Genomic DNA, 22,651 nt, shown 5'->3' with positions numbered 1-22,651 from the left:
CGTCATAAAAATACCACAATAGAGACATGCGTAGTGTGAAATATAGTGATTGAAATTTTAAATGGATTTTCATTTCATTACGAACATCATTCTTGATTGATTTTATAGTTCATTTCATTTTCATAAATTTAAATCATCAGATTCCTGATCATTATCATACGAGTGACTTTCGCTCTCCATAAATTGCTGTTCATCTTCATCGGTCCATTCTTGTGGACCATCCAACAGATTATCTACATTCAAATTTCCCGCTTCTCGGTTATTCCAACGATTCATAACTGTATGTAATCGTGATTGGCATAGGAAACATTCCTGTTGGGCAAGCAGATAATCTTTTGCTAATGTACAATCACATCGTTGACATAATTTGGTTTGATGGTTTGCTAACAAACGTTGAACAAATGTTTGACGATTGGCCTGTTTTAAAGCTCGATGGTTAAACACTGATCCATTGGTCTCCAATGCTAGCACATGACATAGATCACGATTAGGCGTTATGTGTTGCCGTAACCATCTAGCTACAGTGACCTGACTGGAATTCAGATTTTGGTTCAAACTTGCATTCGTTTTGGATATGGCAGCAACTTGTTGCTCAAACATAACCTGATTCCAATCCATTCCAATTATACGACGCATCTTTGGAGAACTGAATGGTCGCTGAGTCAAACCAATTCCGGTGATAACATGAAAATAATTCGCCGATTGTAGTAGTATGTTGCGAGCCGTATTGAAATCGACATCATTTTCCTGACATGTATTATGTCTTATTCCATTTTCCATGCCAGTTACATTTACTAGATGGCTACAATCTATCATGATGAAATGTCGAGATGTTCGTCTTGGTGAGTAAGCAAATTGATAAAGAAAATCGAGCGAATGTCTGCCATCAACGGGCCATAATGATTGACGAAACATTGTCTCATTCCATATGAATGAGCCATTAGACAAGCGTATTGGTTTGAGATTGCGATATCGGAATTTGACCAAATGATCAAATTTCAGTTGTGGTTCTGTTTGTACCCAGCTTTGTTCATAATGAAAATCTCGATTTGCCGTTACTAGCTATATAATTAAGTCAAAAAAAAAAACAATCAGTAAGCTGCACTCGGTTAAGAGAATAGAATTAAATACCGAGAATTCCGTTTTGATTCGTTGAGTACGAAATTGCTTTTCGATAACTTTAGAAAGCCGTTTTAATTGTAGAAAAAATCGCAAAGTCAATTTGGGTTGTTCATGCTGATGGCAAGTACCATCAAGCAAATATATCACTTGAGCTTGATCATTGTTCTCGACTATCTGTCTTGAACCGAAACGAACTCGTTGAATATTTGTAGATGAAACGGTTGGAACAGATTGCCTCATAGGACAAGACAAACATGGATTAGGTGTTCTAAACAATTGTTTTTGTTGCACAAAATGACCAATAAGATTACAAAGATCATGGATTCGATGACAAGCTTGTAATTCTGGTTCACTATGATTGATGCGATTATACATGAACCAATGGTAACATAACGATTGCCGAAGATTCATTCCATTATGAAGCAATGTGGTAAGATTATCGGCAGAAAAAAACGGATCATCAGGAAAAACATCATCGATTAATTCAAGCATAGAAACTTGTCCATACATCAAGGAATCTTTTCGTTCAGAACGAATCAAAGATCGCATCACTATAGTCATGTTTGTTGTTGTCGATTCGAGCCTTTCCAATTCAATGTCAATGATCAAATGATGACGCTGAGGTGTCCAGGTAAGATTTAGCCATAAATTAGATTCATTAATCTTTTCTTGTAGATACACTGTAAACGTATTTCCCAGTATACGTATTGAATTTAATGGTTCATCTTTATTGTCTGAATTTCGAGCTGTCCATCGAAGATCGGAACCAATTTGCAAATGACTGATCAATAATTTCACATCGATGAATGAAATGTTGAAATATGCATTAATTAATTGGTACTTACAAGCTGACAAATCCGATGTCCAATTGTTGTTCATCATTTTTCATGCTCACATTGATTACCGATTGTTCGGATATGCTCAAATCAAACAAATGTAATTGTCGCTGATTATTAGACAAATTTGAATCATCTAAATCGATTTGTTCGGTGATCAAATGAATTGGCATGGATGAATTATGATTTGAAGAATGAGCCAACATTAATTCAATCCAAGCTGCATTCAACTTTACGGATGATGAAATATGTGAATCATTCATGATTTGCCGTCGTACTCTTCCATGATGAAAATCATCATCATCATCTAATTAATTTGACATTTAGAATAAAAAAAAAAAAAAATAATCGATTAGAATGTGTGTAGGTGGGATTGCGTCACGCGCCATTTTTTTTATTGGCATTCAAGTGAAATTATAAATAGTTAACAAAATCATATAATAATAATATAAATTAAAACAATTAGATGGAATATATAATTATTTATTTGAATAAAATTTTTTGTTATTCTTATTGAAAAAGAATTTTTTTTTTGATTCTAAACACGACCGAACATTTTTGAGAGGATAGATGATGGTTGTTGCTCACCAGCTGGATAATAGAAACCACCTTTGTTGTAGTTTTTTCCATAAGAACCATAGCCAGTGTACCATGATTGGTTGTTGTTCATGTTTGAAACATCTGTATGGCGGGATAACATTGGTTGAATCATTTGTTTATAGTATCGTGGATGTTTTACGGCTGGACCATAAAGTTCAATTTGAAATTGACCTTGTTGTGGATCATATACAAGAACACGAGTGGTGCTCATATATCGCCATGGTGATACAGTTAATTCGATCATTTTACTGATTGCTTCTTTTACCTGATGCCATTGTACTTGACGCCAATGGGTGGCGACCATCATTTCATGTGAAACATTTTCCAAGTTGTTAATAAATTCGGCCAATGGATAGTTACCATGAACAATTTTTGTGTATGATTGTACAAAATAATAGTTGATCTGATGAATCAATTCTGGTAAATAATCGTAAAAAGCCGATGGAATAAGTGAACGAATCAAACGGCCAGAATAGCTAGTTGAAACGAAACGATGGGTGTGCTGTAAAGCTTGTACGAAATAATCGCTAACAACCGATACGAATCGTTCGGGAGTCTTGTAGGCTTCGATCACAGCTTCCACTGATTGACGACAAACATCACTCTGGTAGCATTCGTATTCAACTTTTCGGACAAATTGCTGCACTTTCTGTTGCCATTGTTCAACCACATATCCGTATTCGTAACCATATCGATAGAATGATTCAATTGTTGACAATATTGGTACAACAACCAAGTCGTTCATCACTTGTTGCACTTCACCAGCATCCATACCGAAAAAATCTTCTACCAATCGGACGAATTGTTCAGCCAAAACTTGGTATCGATTAATTCCATCATGTTGTTCGTAAAGAATTCGTCGTACAGCTCGCACAACATGTTTGATTTCTTCAGCAACTTCGTTTTTGTCATAAATGCCGTGTCGCAATTGTTCAAAAATTTGTCCGTAGTAGGTTTGTTCATATCTCGGGTTCCATTTCAATGACAATATGATCGAATTAACAACTTCACGGGTGTCAAGACGAACATTCAAATCGGTTGTTTTTTGACCATTTTTGATAGAATCGATAGCTAAGTTTAAGATGTTTGATTTATCATCATCCATACAGAAACTCAATTGTTGAGTGTAGCTTCCTTCAAGAGATTCTTGTTGTTGTTGTTCATATTTATCAGTCGAATCACGGACGATATCGGCACGGATACATTGATCTTTGGCTTCAACGTGAATTTTGTATTGGCCTTTGACTTGTTTCTCCGTTTGCTGACCATAGTAATATCGACCATTGGTGATCACTTTATGATATTGTTCAACGACTGCATCGACAATGTAGACACTTTGTTTAGGTCTCAATTGACCTTTGCAGTGAAATCCGTGGTTATCATGTTCAACTACAGCTTCAAATTGCTTATTGTCGAGAAATCGGAATCGATATTGACCAGTTTGTCGGTGACTGTATCGGTTTTGATTGTGCCAATTCAATTCTAAGCCCGTACCAGAAACGTAACCATCAACACCGGTATCGATTTGATGATCTTGTGTATAGAGGCTGACGTTGTAGTAGGTTACTTTATTTGTTTGTCCATAGTATACCATCTGGTTGGCTTGTTCTTCTTCTGTTCGTGATGTAGCTTCGAAGGTAATTTGGTCATTTTGGGTGGTTTTCAATGTAGCAATCACACCCTGATATTTGTTCTCGGAACCAAATAAGAAAGCTCGAGCCCAAACATGGCCATCACCACCCAATACAGGCGAATGAAGATCGTAATAGAACATGTATGAGGTCGGTTTGTTCGGGATTGGAGCGATCACCTGTGTTGAAGTATAGATTGGTTGTTCACTTTGGTATCCGTATTTTAATTCACTTCGGTAGACATAAGTGAATGTTTCAGGTGAATAATGGTAGCTGGTTCGATAATGGACTGATTGACCATTTGATTGTGGAGAATAAAGACGAACGGAATGTTCCCAGGTATTTCGATATGCCAATTTGCTGGAAATGACTTCGTAACCAATTTTTTGTTCGTCCAATGTAGCGACCACTTGGTTTCGATATTTTCGTATCACACGCAAGTTACGCAATTGAGGTTGGATCGTTTGTTCATCAAACAAAGTTTTACCATATCCATTGGCGATGTCTAATTGTTCCATGATTGAAACTTCGAATGTAGCTTGTGTCGAGGTTGGTACATATCGCACAGTAGTCATGACACGTTCTGGAACAGTGAAGACAATACCATACAATTCAACAACAGCTGGAACATCTTGACCATAGTGATGACCTTGTTCAATGACAACATCTGCATCGATCAAATCACGACGTTCTTCTCCTTTGCTAATTTTGATGGATCCGATCCATTTATATGATTCTTCGGCTTTTCGTACACCGTTGATGATAACGTAAAACGGTTCGATAGTTTCCAATTCATCACGGTTTGGTTCAATATCCAACATGTATTCGATCAACGAGTCTGTTTGCTGGTCAAAGGCGAATTTCGAAGCTGTTCGAATAAGTTTGACACCGTTTGGTCGTGAAATCCAACCTTCCATATCGAAAACGACCGATTGTTTTCCATAGACGTTCGATTGTGATGACAATCGTTTCAATTGACCATAGAAGATCTTTTCAACATTGTATTTGCCTTCAACAGTGAGGACCCATTCTTCTTGTCCATTGGCTTGTTTTTCAATACCACTTGAGCTGCTCAATTCGAACGATGGTGTAAAGACAGATTGCCATTTGGCCAACAAATGGAATCGCCCGCTACCTATCGATTCGATACCGGTCAGTTTATATTGGGTTTCAATCAACCGTTCTTGATTGACATCTAGTTTGGCATAGAATTCAGGTTCGCTTGCAGCGTAACTCATCTTACCATCAATCACAGGTAAATAGGCCACATCCGATTTAACGGACATTTTCAAGCTTTGATCAGGATGTATTTGAGCTTCTAATTCAAATCGACCACCAGTTTGTGGATTGACAGTGTGTACTGAGATGTAACGTCCTGGAAAATCAATTCGATATTCAATAGATTGTGATTCAATTCTTGGTAATCGTAATTCTACTTTGCCGGAATAGATTCGATAATCGTTATCTTCTTCAAGGGTGGCTTCCACTTCATACTGTTCTTCTACAGCTCGTTGAAAACTGCCTTTTAAATAGTATGGACCTTGTCCATTAGCAACACCCATTACGTTTACGTTCACTTGAGCCTCGATGTTTTGTGGTGAAGTGGTCTGAAATCCAATGACAAATCGTTCATTGGTCACTTGGGTTGTCAATCGAGCCGAATATCTTAATTGCCCACGGAACATGAAATCAACTTTACATTCGACTTGTGGCATTCGGTTCAGGTGGGTGTAAATCACTTGGAATGAGTCGATATTACCGTACGGAACGTATGACAACGACATACGAGCTGAATGAGCAAAAATAGATCGTGGCATCATTTCCGTTTCGAAGATGAGTTTGTTGTGAGCATAATCAGCACGAGCTACAAACTGAACCGACTGATCTGGTTTACGTTGAGCAGAGACGTCGACGAGGACACGAGATCGAGGATCACGATCAACATCCCAGGCAAAATCAAAATGGAATTGTTGGTCTTCAATACCAGCACTGTTTCGTCGAACATGGTTTGAGTAGATTGAACCCATGGCATGACGGCCACCGTAACGAGAATCAGCTTGTGCGTCAAATGAGAATCGCTTTCCAGGTACATCCATGGTCGTATCTAATCGCATCATACCGGGCACATTGGCTTTGATGATGTTTTCACCACGAAGGCCTTCCATTCGAGCGTCCAAATCGGCCAACAAATCATCGTGGTAATGAGTGGTCGATTGAATCACGTTTGCCGGGCCACCAACCTGGTTATTCAAATCGAATTCGGTTTGATGTCTTAGAGTTGGTGTCATCATCGAGAATGCACCTGATCGTTTGTTCGGGTAGACGTGCATAGCAGTTTCGTATTTTGGACCAACTTTGACATGGACGTGGGATTTGGCCGATGGATATCGGTTAATTTCAGTGTTGAAATTGAAAACGTTTTGCTGATCTTTTGTGGTGATTGTATTCACTTTGACAGCAGATTGATCGTCATGAATCAAGGTTTGGTGTTGATATTGATCCATATCAAAATCGATGGCAGCACGTTTCAATCGTCGATTCAACTCGATTTTGATTTCAGGCACTTGTTTCTTGTCTTCAGACTCAACTCGCAAATAAGATGTTTTGTCTATAAAATAGGTGAAATTGAAATAATTGCTAAGATTCATAAGTATTGATGATTGTCTACTTACCGGCATCAGTGCTCATGAAAGATCCGATTGAAGCGATTTTTCTGCCAATTTCATTGCTGATTTTACCGTCCCATTTCATTGAACCTTCTTCTGGCCAGTATTTAACTTTTGATTCGTGTTCGTATCGACGGCCATTAAAGTAGTGACCATGCATATCCAATGATTTTTCCTTGTTATTGAACAGGTTGATCTGTCCTACAGTAGACAAAATATTTCCCAATTTTACATTAAATTGTGATGGCTGTTGTTCATCCAAATGGCGGTATTGTCCTTTTACTTGCAAATGATTGGATTTATCTTTTTTAGATTCAGTTTCGCTCTCAAATTCTATGATCGATCGTTTCTTTAAGATTTTCATTTGACTTTGGTGTCGCCATTCTGGGTTCCATTCTTTGCCATCAAAAACACACGAAATTTTATGATGTTTATCTTGATCATCAAAACGATTTGTCTGTTGTTCATAACCAATATGAGCATCGAATTGTGGTAATTCAAACGAAGCTGAAGCAAAAGGCTGCTGATCTGTTGGATTCTTGGCAATTGCCGCTTTGATTTGAGCTACTTTCTCGTCCGATAATTTGGTCTTGCTGTCAAATCGAACTGATTGTTCACGTCGATTAGCGTTAATCTGAGTCTCTTGATGAAAGGGTGATTTACCGGCCATCCAATCGACATTGAAATTGGCGAATGGTTCGTTTGAATGCCATTGACATTGGCCTTTGGCTTTAACCACTCGATCACAATCGACTTTAAATTCATGTACTTTATCCTGGTTGCAGCCATATTGAATGGCAGCGACATTTTGACCATTATTGGTTGTTTTAGATTCAAATTCAATCAAATCTGGTTGTTCACAATTCAATCGAGTATCATGTTTGAAACGGTCGTTTTCGAATTGCAATCGGTATTGTTTGCCTTTTTCAGCAGACAAGCCTCCAGAAATTGATTTAGTTTTCACTGCTAAACCTATTGCTTGGTTTCGGTGGTATTTACCATTCAAATCAAACACATTCTTTTCATCATAATCGGTTTTTGATTGCAATTGATATCGGCCATCATCACAGTCCATCCATGATTGGGATTCGTGTTGCCACGATTGAGGCAAACGGAATTGAATTTTGGCTGATTTTTTGTATCGATTACCGGATTCCGATTCTGGTTCATAGTGACAATCACTGCTGAATACTTTGGAATCGATAGCCAAATGAGATCGATGTTTGGGCGAGATTCGTGAATCAATCTGTATATTGATATTAGAAATTGTGATAAGTTATAAAATGAAAAATAGTCATTTCAAAACTTACGGAGAAAATGTCGTTTTCGTTGTGTTTTGTTTTCGAGTTCATTGTGAACAGTTTGTTCATTTGATCAAAGTCAATCTTTGTGGCATGTTTGTACTGTTTGTTTTCAAAGTCAAGATTAGCTTTCAGTGGGCTTGAATACAGGTCCCAATCAAATTCGCAACGAGTTTCACTGGGGTGATGTTCAAATCGACATTTAGTTTTGCCGTCATGTTCCCATTTCATTCGACTGTCAATTAGATCTTCGTCCTGTTCGTTGGTCCATTTGGATTGAAGATCGATTGATCGATTTGGAATCAAACGCAATATTCCATGATGTCGAGCAGTCAATTTTTTAGTCATTTCATCGTTGAAAGTGGCATCTAATTGATGTTCAGTCAATTGAGAATTTTTCTTATTGATCGAGTAAATATAACGGGAACTGTATTTTTGTTCAGGAGACAACTGGATCATCATACGACCATGATAATGGTTTGGTTGTTTTTCTTCCACGTTGTCGCTGTAGACGAAATCGATTTCATCGGATTTTACGGCAGCTCGAACACTCATTTTCAATGGCTGCGATGATTGCTGTTCGTATGACAATTCGGCACGAACTTTGTCCAGTTCTGGCTGATCACGTCGATGTCCGGTGGCAATTAATTCATATCGTTTGGTTTCTGCATTTTCAATGCCAAACCCGATCATGTTTGTTTGAGCTTTAATTTGGTAGTCGATATCCAATGGTTTTACCATAAGAATGGCTTCTACTTCACCATCGTATTGGCCACGTTGTTCTGCCAATTTTATAGATTGAAAAAATCGGATTTGTTCTTTATCGTGATTCCATTTCAATTGCAAATTGTGTTCAAGAAATTCATTCGATCCATAAGTTAATTGGTGGTTGTACTGAGCATTGTATTTCGGTGCCTGACTAGATGACCATTGGGCTTGATTGATAAACTTGATCATTTTGCCCCAAGATAGATTCTGGTGTTTCAACGACAATTGAGCAGATTGACGACCACTAGATTCAGTTTCGTAATCAGTAGAAAAATCCAATTTGAGATCTCCTACACCACGTTCTAATGTACCGGTGGCTTTACAGGCTACACCTGGCAAATCAAGCATTAAATGGGCTGAGCATTTTAAATCACCTTGATCGATTCGGCCAGTCTTGACTATGGTGCCTTTAATTAAGTTTCGTTGTTGTTCTACATCTTCGAGAGAAACGTGGAAAATCGATTTGCGGCCTTGTTGGTATGACCAGACACCAACTAAGTTGATTGGTTGTCCGGTAATTGGTGTATCCAAAATCATTTTGGTTTGATATTCAGTCTTTTGGCCACGTTTCACCATTTCGAAACCCATTTCCATTTGCAAGTAACGATGTTTGTCCAGACTTAATTGTACGCTAACTGATCGTTCACTTTGATGATTACGTACAACGGCTTCGGCAAGCATTTGTTTCCAAGGACTTTTGATATTAAGACGTGCACCAGACGACAGTAAACCAGATTCTCTGTCAAAAGTTGGCAATTGCAATTCGAATACCGTTTCACGGTCGATTTGCGAACCAGGAGTGTTGAAGACAAATTTGACCGATCGTTTTGCTTTGTTCGATCGAGAAGACATACCGGAAATTGATTTTAAGAATGGGATAGGATTTTCTAAATGAAGCTCGAAGCTGTTCAATTGATCGTCAAATTTCTGAACACTAACTTCGGCTACAAATTGACTTTGTCGGTCATCAGTTTCGTAGTCAACATCGTAGCAAAGAGCCACACCTAAATTATGTTCATTTAGAATTGAATTATTTTATCATTTTATGAGAATCAACATACCAAGCATTTTTTTGGTGAATTCTGTGCATCGATGTCGGTCGTCTACTCCATCGTTTGACGAGATCAAGCTACGTTTTTCCGTATCCAATGAAGAGCGACTAATTTGTTGATCCACATAGAAACCAGTTTCATATCGAATCACTGTGTATTTCTGTTCGGGCATTGTTGATTTAATGCTAACGCCTTGTTGACCATCTACCTTAACTACTAAGTTAACATGTGGTGCAGAATAAAGGCGTGCCATATGTTGGATCGATTTGACCTGTTGGCCAGCATAGTATTGAACACGTGCTTCCATTTGACCAGCGAATGATGGCCAGATTGCCAATTCAACGTTTGAAGAATCTTGGCGGCCAACATTAAAGTTGATATCAGTTTTGAAACCGACGACGACAGTACTGTTCACTTGCACTTGGACTGGCATACCGCTCGATGTGGTCATCGATGTAACGAAATCAATCGGAACAATCGAGTAGGCTCGATCAATTGATAGATTTGATTGTTGATCAGTAAATACCTTGCGGAACAATTCTCCAAAAACACCACGGCCAGTGACCAATGAGATCAATTCATTATGGTCACATAAAACGACTGTTTTGCCGTCAACTTGGACTTGAACGAATAGGCTGAATTCAGGATTTTGTTGCAATAATCGTTCACCATCTTGCGAGACTACTTCGATCAATTTACTGATCAATTTGATTGCATCAAACTGTTTGTTCGATTGACCAGCAATCAATTGTTGATATTTGCCATCTAAAACTTGTTCAAGACCGTTTTGGTGGACACGAATCTGAACTGCTTGAAATTCATGACCCATGATTGGTAATGTGAGGTTGAAAGAGATCATCTGTGGGATGACATTCGATTGGCTTTTGGTATCATAGATAACATCGGCTTCGGCAGTTACACCCATCTGGTATGCATCGTTCAAATATGAGAATTCATAATTTCGCGATACACCAAACATGTTGGTTGGTTTAGAGAATTTTGGAGCGCCCAAAGGCAAAATCGAACGGCGATAAATGTCCGAAGTGGTTCGAAGGTTGGCTTGATGAGAACGAACATAATTTACCAAGTCGACAGAACGGCTTTCGGAGACAGAATCGACGTACTGCTGGATCTTTTGTAATTCGGAGATTTTCACACCTGACATGACTAATGTTTTGTAGGCTTCGATTCGTACGACATTTGGTTCCTGTTGTTGTTGGTCGAAGAAAATGTCAAACAAATAGTTTCGAGTTGATTCATCATCAACCACATTGACGATTGATCGAATGATGGCTACACGAATGGGCGTATAGTATTCACTTTGAGATTGTCCATTATATTGTTGACACAATTGAATCATGCGTTTGACCATTTGCTGTTGTTGCTGATAGTTGGTTGGTAATTCGTATCCAATGTTTTCTAATCCATGAATCAACGAGAGAACAGTGGTATAGTTCACTTGTGATTGTTGGCCAACTTGTGGCATCAATTGTTCCAGATGGTTGATCAATTGTTGTTGCAATTGACCAATAATTTGCTCGACATCGGTCCAACTGATTGAATGTTCTTTATATTCTTGTTGCTGTTCTTGTTGTGTGTAATGGCGGAGATTATGTACGTATCCGGTTACGCCGAAAATGATTTGTTCGAAATCTTGGGAAACTGGAGTTTGTTGTTGTTGCTGTTGTACAAATTGCAACAGACGTTGAGCTGCTTCGACATTTGGTGTTTTGGTGAAAGCTAACAATGAAAAGAGATAAGAGAATCGTGGCAGAATTTCAAATTGGTCTTGTTGTTGTTGATATTTTTCATAAGCTTGAATCAACACTTGAACCGATCCAGGTGTTCCAGACAAAGCTGAAGCATCCAAATATATGTCCACCAATTTGGACGATGGACAAATTTGGCCACTTTGTACTTGATCATAAATTCGTTGTTCATCGTCAACGCTCAATGATTGTTTGGCATAAATCAACTGGGCAAACATTTCTGGTACTTGCATTTTAATTGAATCTTGGATTTGCATGCAAATCTGTTGCAATAATTGTTCTACTTGCTCTACAGTGTAAGCAGTATCCCGAGATTGCAATGATCCTTTAAGCAGATTTTCTCTTGAAAAAGCTGTGTTCCATGCTAAGTTTTGGCGTTTCATTGAACGGCTTGATGATTTTGGTGTGGTCAAAACTGGCTGTTCGCCAATTAATCGACAACGAACATCAGAATCGACTGTAACTTTCAATGGCCAAATAGTCTGTTTGTCACAACAATCTGAACTGATGACGATACCGTCCTGAATCTTTTGTCGACATTCATAGGTACCATTCACGATCGGCATTGAGGATTGAATCAATTGATCAAGGCCGTATGATCGTGGGAAAAGACCCAAGTTGATTTGGTGTCGTTTGTTACCTAAAACATGTGTTTAATTTATTTAATTGATGAGCCCGAATTAAAACCGACAATAAACAACACTTACATTTGGACAATTGTTTGCTTTTGACAATTTGCACGATAGTTGTCTTGTCTTGACCGTATCGCCATTCATTTATTGGTTGGTATTCGGTTAAACATTGGCCGTTGATGTCGGTTTCAAGCACTGAAGATTTTTCAGTCAAACTTTTGGCTGATATTTGGATCGATGATATGATTGATTTTTTGATGTTAACAGTCCATTCAGATTCATCGTGTTCAGCGCAGACCTCTTCGATTTGGCCACCTTGAACGGCAAAATGTGTGGAATGGCTTTCCAATTCAGTTTTCATTTCTGTTGCTTGTCGTTCATCTTCGATGCCATCGATTTGCACTTGTCGTAACCGTAGAACCATTTCACATGGTCCATATGCAGACAATTCAGCGATGGCTTCGATTCGAACTTGATTGTATGAATCAATAGAGCCTTGTTGACCATTCAATTTGGTTGATAGTTGTACTTGATAGCTATAAGTTGTTCCAGTTTGATATTCAATCAAACTTTTAGAGGATTCCAAGAGTGAACAACTTTGAGCACAGGTGAATTTATCACCATCTTTAAAGTTGATGGATTTATCAGAAAATTGGTTATATGCTAATAAGTTATGAAAAAAAATTATTACTTAATGAACAATAAATAAAGTATAAATCATATATAGTTACAGTCAAGTCGAAATGATTGAGCCCAATGAGGCAGATTGATAAGAAGCAATGAGGCAAGAAGTATCGTGCCCCAAGCCAAAGTTCTAGCCATGTTGGCCAAATAAAAAATGAATGATTGGTTTGTCGGTTGGTATTCGAACGATTCCAACAGAAATTGTGAAGAGATTAAAGAAAAATCTGTGATGGATATAATAGAGAATGATGATAATCAGAATTATTATGAATGGGTCATACAAACAACAAATATTTACATTTTTTGTTGAAAAAATTGAAGATGACAAAATTCGTATAATCGAAAAGATGAAGACAAAAATGTTCAGCAACTCTTCGATGATGAATCCAAATGATGGAATCCTAACAATATTTATACTTACTTTCAATCGAACCTGGCTGCTAATCTAGGTCCTGAAAATGAAGATGCAGGAAAATGCTGCTCGAAGCATTCGAGATAAATTTTGCTTGGCTAGCTGTTGTTATTGCTTAGCCGATATGGATTTTGGCAGCGAGATATCAACACTACACTGTACATCATCATCATCATCATCATCATCATTATTTGTGATAATGATAAAATCCTAGAATAGGTTTCTAGCTTTTGCAACTGTAAGTACATCTGGCCAAATTTAAAACTTGGTCTCAACAAATCCATTGATGAAAGGAATGCTGAGATCATTTAAAATGAAAGGATCGAGGCATCGATTACCATCATTTTATGCTTAGCTGGCTTCCTTTTTTTTCTAAATCATCTGCAAAAATATTTTCGAACAAAAAAAAATTAAAGTCAACTTGAATCATTTTTGAAAAAAAAAGATTCATAAACTTTAACCCATTACTGTTGATATAACTTGTTGATGTACAAGGATGAAACTAATGAATCTTTTCTCTTTTAAGAATGAATCAAAATCAACACATTAGCAAATAATGTAAATGATGATCAACATTATGACCACAATGGTTATGGGCATGGATGAGAAAATTATTTTAAAAAATAGTCAGCTATTTTTTTTTGATTGGCCACGATTTGGACATAAGTTTGCTGATTTCGAATGATTGAATCACTGATAATTTCATTTGTGTATCCGTCAAATTCAATATTAGAAATTCGCTTAAGAAAGCAAAAAAAAAAATGATTGCTCAAAATTATAATGATGAAGTTCAATCAAAGATTAGACATTCAATGATAATGATAAAGAAAAATTCGTTTATTCATATACAATTAACGTGTGTGTTATTGTGTGTGTATGTGTGTGTGTGTGAGATATTAATTTTATTATATTCATTTGATTGGAATGTAACGATTAATTTTTTAATTTTAAAAAATGGACGGATGAATTGGCCCGATCAAACGGTAAAGCGGCGAAAAAAAATAAAAGGAAGACTAATTTCAGCAATTTTGGTTGGACCACGTTTTTTTTTGGCTAATTAATGATCGATCTTTTTGGTCAAAACAAGGCAAAATATGATGAATAAGCGATGATTTTCCAATACAATGATAAAAAAATAAAAATAATCTTATGATAGGCAAATAAATGAATGAATGAATGAATGTGAAGATGATGATGAAAAAATATGAACCAATGGACAATACTCCTGGCATTTATTATTTGCGTTGTGGTTGGCTTTTTGGTCTGTTCATTATAATAATAAAAGAAATCTGTGCTAAGGCACCAAATTGCAAGCTCAACGATTGTGTTTTATGTGAATTTGATGTGTTGGAATGATTCATAGTGAATTCACAATTGAAGAATCGATTCATGGATGGACCAAGAACAAGGCAACATATTTCGTTTGAATTGGAACATAATTTGATGGGTTTAAAGAAGTTGAAATTGGAATCTAAAACAAAAAAAAAAAAAAGAAAAGAAAACAATGTTACAACAAAATACGAAAATTTTCATCATAAAAGTTTACAGTGGAGATGAAAATCAGGACTTTGTGCATAATTTGGTTACTTTCCTCTTGCATTGGTTCGTATCAACATGCAAAAAATAGGTTGAGTCGAACAGCCTTTGAGCAAGAGGCATTGTCCAAAAAAGCAGTAATTAAATTAAATATATACTTACACTTTTAAAACATGATCATTAAATAAAGTTGAGCAAGTCGAATTCAATAATGAAAGCGAAATCCTGCTAATTGAAAGAAAAAAACATTGAATCAGTATGATTGTTTTAGGTAATGTATTTCTCCACCCAAAATCCTTTACAAACGATCAAATATTCGGTTTGTATGATTCCAGAACAGAAGAAATAGTGGCTTTCATTTGTCTCTCTTGTCTTACGTTTGTTTGAATCATATGGATCAAACAACGTCTCTAGGAGAGAAAATAATCATGAAAATGAAAAAATATACCTCGTTTATGCTCAAACAGGTGATTTCGAAAATGAAACTCGAAGATGTGAATGTTCGGCGACTCTGTAAAAAAAATGAAAAAATTCATAATGAATATGTGGGATCAAAGCAGATAAATAACTAAACAATGCATAAATAAACTAGCATCGTGTTTGTTTATACTGCAATTATTCATATTTTCTACCTCTTATTGTCCAAACCTAACCGAAATCTGACAGTGTATTCGGTTAGGGCCTACTAAAGAGGAGGATAAAGAAAAAAAATGATTCTACTTACTTGAAGTTGTGCATTTTAATCAATGAGAGGACGGCGTCTTCAATACTGTCGAATTGTATCAATGCCATTCGATGGTCGTTGGGAAAGAATTTAAATTTTTGTATTTGCTTGCCCGTTTCCTGTTGAAATGATCTACGAAGATCATCCTCCGAACATGTGGGTGGGATATTAGAAACGTGCAATGTCTCTGAAGGTGGGTAGATATTATTGTAATTCTTCGATCCGGGGCGCTTGAAACGATGTAAAGGTGAATTCGCGTAATCTTTGGTCAATCCAGAGTCCTAGTCAAGTTAAATAGATGAGAATTTAGCAATTGTTGATTGGGTGAAATATTCAATAGCTAACATAACAAACAAGTTTGCCACGAACTTGGAAACAATCAATATTTTATTTTCCTTGATTAGACCTAATTCAAAGTCCAGACAAAGAAATCAAGGACAAGAACGGTCAATCAAGGTAGAATGTTCAGGTAGAATGAATAAATTGTTTAGTTAAATTACCTGATGTCCTTCCTTGGGCATCTGCACCATTTGATGTTTGGAGCTCATCACATGGATGGTCTTACCAAACAAACGAGTTCGATCCAGATAAGAAATGGCATTCTGTGCCTGATTTGGTTCGGCCATCTGTATCAATGCTGTATCTTTTTTGTTGAAAAGGATTTTGACTCGTATCACGTCACCATAAACACCTACGAGAAAAGATTAGATCGTAAATTTAAAGGATTAAGAATTTAGCAACACCATAAAAAATTGGAAAGGAAATTGTTCATAGGAAATTACTTAATAGAGAGAAACAACAAAATAAGCATTACCGAACAAAGTAAATAAAGCATCGGGAGTGACGTGCTGCATAATTTGACATCAAGACACACAGGGGTGAGGATAGCATAAGTTCAATATAAGAAATTTAGAGCACATGATTTCAGTGTGTGCGTTCCAATCATATTTGTGTATGATATAGTTATTTTAGGAAAATGGTGAAAACACACGCACGCACGCACATCATGGAACCGTATCGGTTGAAATAGCAATTTTATCCGAATGAATGATGATGAACCGACGTCCAAGATTGAAGAATGAAGGTAGAACACAACAATCAACAATTGATAAAGAAAACATAAGTGATAAGAAAAGTGGATTTTTAAAGATGATTGTGAGTGTCGATTGTGGTTGTCGTGTGCATCAGAAATATTCAGATCAGAGATATATTTGGTCGATAGTCAATCAGTCAGTCAGTCAGTGAGTCAATCAATCAATCAAGGCACAAAGATAGAGAGAGATAATAGAAAGATGAAAAAATGGAAACAAAAACAAAAAAAAATCGAAAAAATCAATATTAGCCAAAAATGAACGAAAAAATTAGATCCATTACATGCCGATCATATGAGGAAAATAAGCTATATAGGTTAATAAATTAACAAAAATGGCAAGTGGCATCATACCTCTGGATTCAAGCCGGAAACGTGAATTACGGAAGTGAATACCAAATTAGCTGCAGCAGCAGCAGGCAAACCAGCGGCAAACATGGCCGCTGCTGCAGCCGCATTAGCTGTTGATGTTGGATTGATGGCGGCCAATGATGGTGCACCACAATTAGCCAATATGGCTTGTTGCAATGATGTGTAAGGATGACCGGCCAGATAGGCATTCTGTTGCTGATTCAAAATAATACTGGCCGCTGAATTGGTGGCATGATGACGGTGATGTCCATTGGTCGTAAGCCCCCCTCCACCCAAAGGAGTTAGTGAACTGAAATTGTTGGCTGATAAAGCAGCAGCACCAGCAGTCAGATTAAATAGACTTGCGGCCATTTCGGTAGGATCTGTGAGATGATTCGTGACGGCGGAATTGCTGTTTGATGTCGAGACCGATTGACCTGTTGAGCCATTGATTGCTGTGGCAGCACATTGTCCATTTATTAAAGAAATACCATTACCATTCGTAGTACTCGCTGTATAATCACGAGATCTGTCATTATTACATTTGACAATCAGATTCTGTAGAATGGAATATTCGATGCGCATCACGTTGAAACCGGCAGAAGAACCTGGATAACAAGATTGGCCATCATAGCTTGTTTTTGCCTGGATGGCTGTGGCTAGATCGCCAAATTGTACTAATGCTTGTAATTGTTGATTTTTCTGAAACGTCAAGATACGGAGCACTTTACCACCAAGACGAGAAAATGCTTGATATAGACCATCTAATGTGATCGGATAGATTTGATTCTCGATGATCACCCGGATTACAGGCGAAGGTGTAAGACTAACGTCGGCTTGCTGTTGATCAATGGCCTCAGCCATCAATTCTGCATAGCTATCAGCCATTCCATTAGAGAATGAGGAAGGCAATCCATTATTAGCACCATTGTTTTGCTCATGTGTCCTTAATTCTTTATGGTTTGATACTTGAACATGTACGTGTCGACCTCTGGAAAGAGAAGAATAATGAGAGTAAATTACATATGTTTTCAGATTTTGACTTACTTGATAGTAGGTTGAACATGAGTAGGTATACCGCCAATTGTGGTCTGAATCCAATAAGCAGCCATTTGCATAGCCGAAAAATGAGACTCAAACTCAACGAACGCCTGACATTTACTTCGTACGAAGAGATAATTGGTAACCTTACCAAACGGTGATGCCAGAATTATCAATTCCTGTGCGGAAGTTTCAGCTGGTATGTTACGAATATGAACAACACGAGATTTGCCCGATGCTGGCAAAATACCAGCTGATGATTCCAAGGAAGATTTAAATTTCTTATTATTACTATGATGATTTTGATGCATTGCTCCAGATGATGATTCCAAATGAATTGTCGAACCATTACTACCATTACCATTTAAGTAATCAAGGCTTTTTTCGATAGATTTGGAATCACGGTCTTCCACTTTTACCGGAATGGCCGATGAATTCGCTGGTGTCGAATTCATTGTTTCTGTAGTTGTTGATGACGTCGATGATTGTACAACAGTTACATTACCACTGTTGAATGATAAATCATCAATTCCACGCTAAACAATACAATCACATTATGTCAAAAGAATGTTGACAGAATATATATACATTAAATACCTTTGTCATAATTGCCAAATTCTGCAGGGGTATCCAAGTTTCTTGCGATTGTCGTATTGAACAGATCTGGATCTAAACATAGGTGAAATGGAAACTAATTCAGATAAATATTTTCACTAGAGCTATTGAAACACAATAAATGTCACATGTGAGATCGATATAGAGAGAAAAGAATATCTGCCGATTCTAAACATGGACTAACACTGTTGTTGGTTTTTACAGAAATCGATCGATGGTCGTTTTGATTATTGTGGTGGTGGTGGTTGGTGCTGGCGTTGTTTGCTGACAATGAAAATCGTGCAATAAGTCAAAGCCATAGCTTGAATGATGATTGTATACAGCCCATCTCTTTCATAAACACTAACGAATCTCTGTGGAGAGCTAACACACTCTATTACACACACACACACATACAAACACAACAACACCAAACAAAAGCAAAAAAGCCATTTGTTGGTCGGTTTAAGGAAAGGTAATAATATACAAGTGTTTATGTATATACATTTGGCCATATAAGGCAGCAAAAAGGAAGCAGTTCAATCAAGGTGTGCGTGCTGCCAGCCAAACAACAAAAACCATAATCATAATGATGATGATGATCAATTTGGCTCAGGTGTAAATACCCTCTTGATTTTGCTGCTAGACGGTCATTTTCATTATCTATTTCAATCGATTGAATCGATAACAATGTCCATCACGACATTATTTAATGGTCAAAAAAAAGAGAGAATGAGATAGCGCCAACGCGGCAAGTTATGGTCAATTCTAAATATGGACATATATACTCATTTTTTAAGTATTAACTACTAAATCGAGCAAATGCCATATTTTATCATTGGTTCAATTGCCATTTTATAACCAAAAAAAAACTATTGATCGAAATAGCAGATGTGTGTGTGTGTGATCGTTTTGGTTCAACAAAAACAAAAAAGGGGGTCAACACAAAAAAAACCAAACCAATAGAAGAGAGAGAGAGATACAAACGCCCAAATCGAGATTTGAGCTAAAATAAACATACCTTTATCCACAATGCGCTCACTATGATCACATAATGTGTTTGGGACAAAATTTTTGATTATAATCAATAAAACAAACACACAAAGGCACTGGTGATGTGTGTGTGATATATTATGATTAATCGATTCACAAATATTGATGACCAATAAAAAAAAAATAAATAAAAAGTTTTGAACGATAATTTATGGACAGAGAATAAGTCAAATATATATATATATTGTGATGTATCCACGAATGCTACAATGGAAATACACACCATACGCGTTTGATGATTTGCAGATATAATGACCACCACCACCAACAACAACAGGCAACAATTACGCATGAGTTGATTCATCTAACATTCATACAAGTACATCGCTTGGTATTATCTGAACCACTACTACTACTCAGATCATGCTTTCTTTATCCAAAGCACCGAATGAAACAAATTCAAATGTGAATTGTATACAATATATATATTGTCAATGCATTGTGAATGGATTATGGATCGATTAATAATATGTTGTTGGTGTTCTAAGTAAAAATAATAATGTTTGCTCTCAAAGGTCAAGAGCGAAATTATCAATCATCAAATATTGATGATGAAAATGATGGATCCGAAATTGGTTATAATACGACATTTGTAAAGTCGTTTTATAACCAGGACCCATTCAAACCATGATGACCACCTGTTCGTTAATCGTAAGACTTTTATTCTATTCTTTGTTTATTCTGTTTGGTGCGTTATTGATCAAAATTCCTACCATTGCATTGCGTGAATATGACACGATGGTAAGTTTTTTTTAATAGAATAGTTAGATTGTTTTTTTTATAATAATAAACCTTTTCAATTTCGAATGAAAGTTGGCCGATTGTTGGCAAAACAAGAATCAATCGCCATCGAATGAAAATGGCATACACATTATCGAAGGTATGCTATTCACTGACGATGAAAATGATGATGACGAAATTCAAGTGTCCATTATTGAATCGAACCTAAAAGCAACAAAACGATGTCGACAAGAAATGCTCGATCATCTTCGATTCGATATTGGCTTGTCATGCATGTTGATGACATTATTATTAGCTATACTATTGCTTTCCATTCGATTGTATTCGAAATTATTCTGTTGGCCTCATAGTGGTATGCTGGAATCTGAAACGTTTATTACCTTCTCAAACGTAGACAAAAAGGCAAAAATGAAGGAAAATTATCAATATATAATGCCATAAACTTTGTATGTTGTTAAAAATGAATGTTGTGTTTTTATTGAATTATAAAAATTTTTAAAATGATAGAATAAACAATCAATGCTTGTTTGTTACCATTTTCAAAGCACACAAGGTAATTGAGTAAAATGCAAACTAAAACCCTGTTGAGATTGTTGGCCATTCAATCGATGATCATTGTTTGATCGAACTTTCAACTGGAATGGCTTTGAACGAGCTAAAAAAAGAAAGATAAAAGGACTGTTTGAATCATGTCCATCACATGTCTGTTTATTGCTACTCACAGAATACTTGGCCATGATCCATTAATCCAAGACCACAAAAGCGATCTTCATCCAATGCAAATGGGTTATTATCCTCATAAGTGGCTTGATCGATGCCAACATAATCATCACTATTACAGTGGCCACCAGCGAATGTTAACGCGGTGGAATTTTCACGTATTTGACCAGAACGGTTAATTGGCCATCCCCATGAAAAAGAATTCGGCTGTTCAGTTCGCCATTTGATTCCGCAAAAATTCTCTTCGGTTCGGATGCAAGCCGTATAACGAAGATTGGACAAATATCTGGCTTTATTAACAATCTATATTCATGACGATTAGATAGTATTCGATGTTCAAGACCGAAAGACACTTACCGATGAACCATAATTAAAACTTTGAACCGTTCCAGATGGCGATCTAAAGTATTGCAAACAACCTGATGGTGCCATATTCAACGAATCACATGGAACCATATTGATTTTGATTCGCCATCTACGTTCTAGATCGCCTCCAATGGCGCCATTAGTTACGACAGACAATACAACTGGATTTGAATTGATAAAACCACTACCAACATCGATGTAGAGATGTTGTCCAGGATTTTCTCCACATAATATTGGTAAACGTTCACCAACTGAAGTTCGAATCATAAATGAATCTGTGGTACATTGACCATTTTCATCCGGTTGTGCCAAAGTGAATTCATCAAAATCCAAACGTAATTGACAAACGTTAGGTTGTTTTTCGATCGTTATCTGACACGTATTGGTCATATTGTCGGCCATTGGATACATTTGATTGACAAATATGGTTTCATTTTTATCAGTACGGCCACCACATGTAAATTTAAGATCGCAACAAACGGTAACGCCGGCTACACAGGCTCCGGCAGCCATACCATTTCTAGCAAGACAATCGGATCGAGCCAGGCAAGTTCCGGTCGTATTGAATTCAGTTTGACATGGTCGATATGCCTGATAAAATGTGAATAAGTTTGATATTCCATTGATCAATGGATACGTTGTACGATTGAAAAAATTGTTGGCCATTGTCATAGCAGCCTTTTGTCCATTCGCTTGATCATTATAGCTTGTGATCAATAAGATCACCAAACAATAGCATCGATGAATTCTTAAAAGTTGGAAAAACCAATTTAATTGCAATAAAATTACAACATTCGATGAAACTTACCATTATTTTTTCAAGTTGAACACTTTTTTACGTTCACAACAAAATTACACAGAGCGTCAGAGCGTCAAGTGATTGTGTGACACTACAAATCAATCTAGAGAAAAAAAATCTATTGATCCTAGCCATCTTTGACCATTGTGTTTGACCAAAGACT

General features: G+C 36.8%; 4 protein-coding genes and 1 long non-coding RNA gene across 7 annotated transcripts; 1 reads left to right on the top strand and 4 right to left on the bottom strand.

The window, feature by feature from the left end:
- Positions 1-66: 66 nt before the first annotated feature.
- On the bottom strand, positions 67-2,296 carry LOC124496264 (uncharacterized). The gene is made up of 3 exons (XM_047059771.2): positions 1,968-2,296; positions 1,132-1,903; positions 67-1,062 (listed from the first exon to the last, which is right to left on the bottom strand). Exons 1-3 carry the CDS (start codon positions 2,219-2,221, stop codon positions 121-123), a joined length of 1,968 nt encoding a protein of 655 aa, XP_046915727.1. The 5' UTR covers positions 2,222-2,296; the 3' UTR covers positions 67-120.
- Positions 2,297-2,322: 26 nt separating this feature from the next.
- Positions 2,323-13,788, bottom strand: LOC124496259 (uncharacterized). Its single transcript, XM_047059764.2, has 7 exons — positions 13,360-13,788; positions 13,109-13,285; positions 12,453-13,040; positions 9,986-12,385; positions 8,166-9,928; positions 6,862-8,101; positions 2,323-6,797 (listed from the first exon to the last, which is right to left on the bottom strand). The coding sequence occupies exons 2-7, from the start codon at positions 13,197-13,199 to the stop codon at positions 2,497-2,499; spliced, it is 10,383 nt and encodes a 3,460-aa protein (XP_046915720.2). The 5' UTR covers positions 13,200-13,285; positions 13,360-13,788; the 3' UTR covers positions 2,323-2,496.
- A 498-nt stretch (positions 13,789-14,286) lies between these two features.
- Positions 14,287-20,132, bottom strand: heph (polypyrimidine tract-binding protein 1 heph). 2 transcript variants are annotated; one of them, XM_047059769.2, is made up of 10 exons: positions 19,831-20,132; positions 18,813-18,884; positions 18,222-18,751; positions 17,178-18,165; positions 16,548-16,581; positions 16,234-16,424; positions 15,734-16,014; positions 15,458-15,520; positions 15,172-15,237; positions 14,287-14,944 (listed from the first exon to the last, which is right to left on the bottom strand). In XM_047059769.2, the coding sequence occupies exons 2-8, from the start codon at positions 18,819-18,821 to the stop codon at positions 15,469-15,471; spliced, it is 2,085 nt and encodes a 694-aa protein (XP_046915725.2). In that variant the 5' UTR covers positions 18,822-18,884; positions 19,831-20,132; the 3' UTR covers positions 14,287-14,944; positions 15,172-15,237; positions 15,458-15,468. The 2 variants fall into 2 exon arrangements, with proteins under 2 accessions (XP_046915725.2, XP_046915724.2); XM_047059768.2 differs by having other exon boundaries at positions 15,172-15,234.
- A 69-nt stretch (positions 20,133-20,201) lies between these two features.
- LOC124496275 (uncharacterized) lies at positions 20,202-21,133 on the top strand. Its single transcript, XR_012832386.1, has 2 exons — positions 20,202-20,603; positions 20,676-21,133. It is a non-coding gene; the product is annotated as an uncharacterized LOC124496275 (long non-coding RNA).
- Positions 21,129-22,615, bottom strand: LOC124496272 (uncharacterized). Of its 2 annotated transcripts, XM_047059780.2 has the most exons (4): positions 22,498-22,615; positions 21,681-22,437; positions 21,326-21,626; positions 21,129-21,258 (listed from the first exon to the last, which is right to left on the bottom strand). In XM_047059780.2, exons 2-4 carry the CDS (start codon positions 22,359-22,361, stop codon positions 21,143-21,145), a joined length of 1,098 nt encoding a protein of 365 aa, XP_046915736.2. In that variant the 5' UTR covers positions 22,362-22,437; positions 22,498-22,615; the 3' UTR covers positions 21,129-21,142. The 2 variants fall into 2 exon arrangements, with proteins under 2 accessions (XP_046915736.2, XP_046915735.2); XM_047059779.2 differs by having other exon boundaries at positions 21,681-22,606.
- Positions 22,616-22,651: the final 36 nt, after the last annotated feature.

Source organism: Dermatophagoides farinae, chromosome 8 (assembly GCF_024713945.1).
Source record: "Dermatophagoides farinae isolate YC_2012a chromosome 8, ASM2471394v1, whole genome shotgun sequence".
NCBI lineage: Eukaryota > Metazoa > Arthropoda > Arachnida > Sarcoptiformes > Pyroglyphidae > Dermatophagoides > Dermatophagoides farinae.
This window is presented reverse-complemented; position numbering and strand designations above follow the sequence as displayed.

Coding starts and splice junctions, on each gene's coding strand:
- LOC124496264 (XM_047059771.2), bottom strand. CDS start 2,221: ATGAATGATTCACATATTTCATCATCCGTAAAGTTGAATGCAGCTTGG. Junction 1,904..1,967: donor GACATCGGATTTGTCAGCTT/GTAAGTACCAAT, acceptor ATTATTGATCAG/TCATTTGCAAATTGGTTCCG. Junction 1,063..1,131: donor GAATCAAAACGGAATTCTCG/GTATTTAATTCT, acceptor TTAATTATATAG/CTAGTAACGGCAAATCGAGA.
- LOC124496259 (XM_047059764.2), bottom strand. CDS start 13,199: ATGGCTAGAACTTTGGCTTGGGGCACGATACTTCTTGCCTCATTGCTT. Junction 13,041..13,108: donor TCAATCATTTCGACTTGACT/GTAACTATATAT, acceptor ATAACTTATTAG/CATATAACCAATTTTCTGAT. Junction 12,386..12,452: donor AAGCAAACAATTGTCCAAAT/GTAAGTGTTGTT, acceptor CACATGTTTTAG/GTAACAAACGACACCAAATC.
- heph (XM_047059769.2), bottom strand. Junction 16,015..16,233: donor TGCCCAAGGAAGGACATCAG/GTAATTTAACTA, acceptor TAACTTGACTAG/GACTCTGGATTGACCAAAGA. Junction 15,521..15,733: donor ATTAAAATGCACAACTTCAA/GTAAGTAGAATC, acceptor TTTTTTTTACAG/AGTCGCCGAACATTCACATC.
- LOC124496272 (XM_047059780.2), bottom strand. CDS start 22,361: ATGACAATGGCCAACAATTTTTTCAATCGTACAACGTATCCATTGATC. Junction 21,627..21,680: donor GTTTTAATTATGGTTCATCG/GTAAGTGTCTTT, acceptor TCATGAATATAG/ATTGTTAATAAAGCCAGATA. Junction 21,259..21,325: donor GGATCATGGCCAAGTATTCT/GTGAGTAGCAAT, acceptor TTCTTTTTTTAG/CTCGTTCAAAGCCATTCCAG.